Source organism: Mus pahari, chromosome 9 (assembly GCF_900095145.1).
Source record: "Mus pahari chromosome 9, PAHARI_EIJ_v1.1, whole genome shotgun sequence".
NCBI classification, from domain to species: domain Eukaryota; kingdom Metazoa; phylum Chordata; class Mammalia; order Rodentia; family Muridae; genus Mus; species Mus pahari.
In genome coordinates this window covers 28,167,312-28,171,919 of record NC_034598.1, presented here as the reverse complement: position 1 = coordinate 28,171,919, position 4,608 = coordinate 28,167,312, and the positions used below count along the sequence as shown (strand labels likewise).

At 38.7% G+C, this 4,608-nt stretch overlaps 1 protein-coding gene across 4 annotated transcripts in view; it reads left to right on the top strand.

The window, feature by feature from the left end:
• Ccar1 (cell division cycle and apoptosis regulator 1) overlaps positions 1–4,608 on the top strand; it is a 48,490-nt gene that overhangs the window by 8,135 nt on the left and 35,747 nt on the right. For all 4 annotated transcript variants that reach the window (XM_029542196.1, XM_029542198.1, XM_029542197.1 and 1 more), the window contains exons 4-6: positions 292–336; positions 1,105–1,137; positions 3,580–3,773. In XM_029542196.1, the coding sequence (XP_029398056.1) occupies positions 292–336; positions 1,105–1,137; positions 3,580–3,773 (272 nt within the window). The remainder of the gene's footprint in view (positions 1–291; positions 337–1,104; positions 1,138–3,579; positions 3,774–4,608) is intronic.

Here is a 4,608-nt window from a genome sequence, read left to right as displayed (position 1 = left end):
GGTTATGAGCCACCATGTGGTTGCTGGGATTTGAACTCAGGACCTTTGGAAGAGCAGTCAGTGCTCTTAACCGCTGAGCCATCTCTCCAGCCCCGGCAGGTGGATTTCTGAGTTCGAGGCCAGCCTGGTCTACAGAGTAAATTCCAGGTCAGCCAGGGCTACACAGAGAAACCCTGTCTCGAAAAAAAAAGAAAAATAGAGAAAATTTTAGTGTTTTTTTTTTTTTTTTTTTTTCTGTATGTACACTATTTTGAGAATAAGCTTAACCTTGTCTTTAATTATCTTTTTCAGCAATATTCACAACCTCAGCAGGCCTTGTATAGTGTGCAACAGCAGGTTTGTAAAATTTTTTTGCTAAAATTTGATTTAAAAACAACCAGTCCCCACTTCCCCCACATTAAAGTAACATACTGTTTAAATTCCTTCTTTTTATCCACCTTAAAATGCAGTTTTTAATCCTTTGGGTGGGATAGGAAACAGCTAACTCCACAGCAAACACAATATACTGTTTCCCTCACCCCCAGACAGTCACTATGTAGCCATGGTCTAGGACTCTTCTGCAGACAAGGCAGATGCTGGGATCAAAGATTAATGTTATAAACCATTACAATGGGCTCTAACTTCTTTATTTTATTTTATTTTATTTCGGTTTTATTTTTAATAAATGTAGCTCAATAGTTATTGAATGAGTTACTTAGAAATATCAGGTGTATATTTTGAAATAGCTGTAAGTCTCTGTGTTGCTCCCCACAGTGTTTTAATAAATAGGCTAGCGTATAAAACCAAGGTCAGGGGTGAGCACTTGGCTAGTCCTCGGAAGATCTGGGTTCAATTCTCAGCACACAATCCAGTCCAGAGTTGGATTCCCAGTACTCATGTCTGGTGGTTCACAAACACCTGAACTTCCAGTTCCCAGGGATCTGATGCCCTCTTTTGGCCACAAGGCATGCGCTTCTTGCAGTTATACATACCAGGCAAAATACCCATACCCCTAAGATAAAACAGAGATACATTTTTAAAGATAAAATTGACAAAACAAGAATACCTCTAAAAATAATCTCTGAAATGCTCATACAGATTAATCTTGTGGTTTTTTACTTTCAGTTGCAGCAACCCCAGCAAACCATTTTAACACAGGTTAGTTTGATGTGAATTTATTTCTTTTGAGCATCTGAGTTATTTCTGTTGTAGTTTTTCAATAAGGCTTTAAAGATATTCATTGGATTTGTGTATAGCATCCAATATTTATTGTTAGATAAAGATGGAAAGTGGGCTAATGTGTTTTGTGTTAGGGATAGTGTGTTGTGTATTATAGGCTTCCTATTTATTTATTTACTTACTTACGGTTTTTCAAGACAGGGTTTCTCTGTGTCGCCCTGGCTATCCTGGAATTTGTTCTGTAAACCAGGCTGTCCTGGAACTCACAGAGATCTGCCTGCCTTTGCCTTCTCAGTGCTGGGATCAAAGGAGTGCACAACCACCTCCAGGTTGCCTCCATTTATTTTAAAGGAAGGAATGTGGGGGGAGGGAAGGAGGGGTAATAGCTATCTATCTATCTATCTATCTATCTATCAATAGAAGGTAGTTTTTTTTTCAGTGAGAAACTGGGTATCTGAAACTGCTCAGATGAGATAGAAGCTTTTTTTTTTTTTAAATTCTTTGTACAGTTATTTTTTGGTTTTGTTTTTATAATTTAAACTTAATTATAACACTGTAGCTGTCTTCAGGCACACAAGAAGAGGGCATCGAATCCCATTACAGATGGTTGTGAGCCACCATGTGGTTGCTGGGAATTGAACTCAGTACCTGTTGGAAGAGCAGCAGTCAGTGCTTTTAACCTCTGAGCTATCTCTCCAGCCCTTTGTATAATTTTAAGTTATGAATCTGTTACTTTGTTTTTGTTTTTGTTTTCTTGAGATAGACCTCAATTGGCTGTGTCACCAAAGATGACCTTGCATTTCTTGTTCTCCTGCTTCCAATTCCCTAGTGCTGGGATTATAGCCATGTTCCACTATGTTTGGTTTATAAAGTGCTGGAAATCTGTGTCAATAAACTAGAAGACACATAGAAAGGCATTTCATGTCTTATTCTTTTTTTTCTCTGTATAGCCCTGGTAGTCGTGGAACTTTGTAGACCAGGCTGGCCTGCCTCTGCCTCCCCAGTGCTAGGATTAAAGGCGTGTGCCCCCACTGCCTGGCTCATGTCTTATTCTGGCCTCCATCACATTTCAAGTGGGTGTGATACATACACAACATTCTATTTTCCCCTTTCAATCGTGTTTGGCAAGCACTCTGACAGCTATGTTATTCCCCAGACCCTGTTACTTTTTTTGTTTTCTTTAAAGAATATGGGGCTAGGGAAGTGGCTGAGCACACAATTAAGTGGAACTTGAACTTGTTGCTGTTCTAGTGGACTGACCATGTCAGCTTCCATTATGTATGACTCACGGCTGCCTATAACTAGCTCGCTCCAGGTACTCTTTTGTACTTTTTTCACTACATTAGACACATGTGCACATACAGTTACACACTCATACACATTAATAAATTATTAAATTATTAATAAAAAAAATAAAGATCTCGTAATGTACTTGAATGCCTTCATTCAAAGTCAACATAGTCTACATAGTAAGTTTGCGGCAGCCCGAGCTGCAAAATGAGACCCTATCTAAAACAAAAAGAAAAAAACAAAAACCAAAATAACCCTAACTCACCAAGAGCAGTTCAATTGACAAATTGTCTTCCTTAAGAATTATTATTTGTCCAAGCTTGGGGATACATACCTATAGTCCCAGCAACAGGCAAGGGATCCCAGATTATATAGCAATTTGGGTTACATGAGAAGTTCCAATTTTATAAAGCAAACAAGCAAAACCTAATTTGACTCTGGGTGCTAATTTAGTGGGTGGGTTTTTTTTGTTTTGTTTTTTTGAGACAGGGTTTCTCTGTATAGCCCTGGCTATCCTGGAACTCACTTTGTAGACCAGACTGGCCTCAAACTCAGAAATCTGCCTGTCTCTGCCTCCCGAGTGCTGGGATTAAAGGTGTGCGCCACCACGCCCGGCTCATTTAGTGTTGGTCAAATTTTAAAAATGTTCAGTTTTTTTTACAGTATTTATGACCTTTACCAGAAACATTGTTTAGTTGGTTGGTCTTTGAGTTAGGATGTCACATTTTTCCTTGCTCAAGCCTGTGGCAATTGAGCCTGCTGCCTCAGCTTCCTATATGATGGGATTATGGGCATGAGCCTCCATATTCTGCGATGTGTGTGTAAGTTTGTGTGCAAACACATATACATGTTTGAGAGGGCAGGCAGGAACCTTAGGTATTCTTTGGGTACCATCTACTGTTTTATTTTATTTTGTTTGAGGTAGGGTATCAGTGAAGACCAGATTGTCTGGTCATCAACCAGGAGCAGTTTACTGATTCCACCTCTCCAGCACTGAGATTATAAACAATCCACAACTTGCTTAGTTGTGTGTCTGTTTTCCCTGTTTTTTTTTGGGGGGCCATTTACTAGTATAATACCTGAGTTTACAGTCATTTGCAGGTCTTAATGTACTGTTGCTTTGTTTGATAGCCAGCTGTTGCATTGCCCACAAGCCTTAGCCTGTCGTCTCCTCAGCCTGCAGCACAGATTACTGTATCATATCCAACACCAAGGTCCAGTCAACAGCAAACTCAACCTCAGAAGCAGCGTGTTTTCACAGGAGTGGTTACAAAGCTACATGATACATTTGGATTTGTGGATGAAGATGTATTCTTTCAGCTTGGGTAAAAACCTCATTAGATTTTTTTTCCCCAAGTTATTAGATGTTGATTGATAATATAGTAACATTTTCTTAGTCATGGAAAAAATTATAGTTTATAATTTAAAGTCAGTATGTTTGTATATTTGTACTTATGGCCCTTTGTAGATAGAATTACATTGTGTATGTGTATGTGTTTGGGAGTTTGGGGTTTACACACTTTGGGAGGTTAAAGATGGGAGTTGGTTCTTTCCTGTCATGTGGTTTTCAGGGATCAGCCTCTGTCTTCAAGCTTGGTAATTGCTAATTTCTTTTTAATTATAAATGTTTTGTCAGTTAGGTGACAGCTCTAGTAACATTCAAGTTCAGGCTTAGAATAAAATTGAGATTAAGGTAGATTAAATGTTATACACCTCAATCCCAACACTTGAAGACACAGGCTAGCCTGGTCTACAACAGTTCCAGAACAATTGGGCTTTATAGAAAGACATTTGCCTCAAAACAAACAAACAAAATAAGATGGAGGTTGAATTAGCCTTTTAAAAAGCCAAATTGATTTTTACGTATTTAATACTAATATATTTTTCTAAGTTTTGTGTGTGTGTTTATTTGTGCGTATGCACGAGCATGCCTTCCAGAAAAGGCACACTCACCTGAGCATGTGTGTGCAGGCCAGAGGCTGGATTTGTTCTTTATTTTTTTCTCCATCATATATTTATGACAAGATTTCTCACTTAACATGGAATTCACCATCTTTGATAGACTGGCTGTCCTTTAAGTTCCTAGAATCTGTAATCTGTCACTCCCCTCCCAATTCTATGATTACAGGTTTGGGCCACCATGCCCAGGTTTTTTTTTTT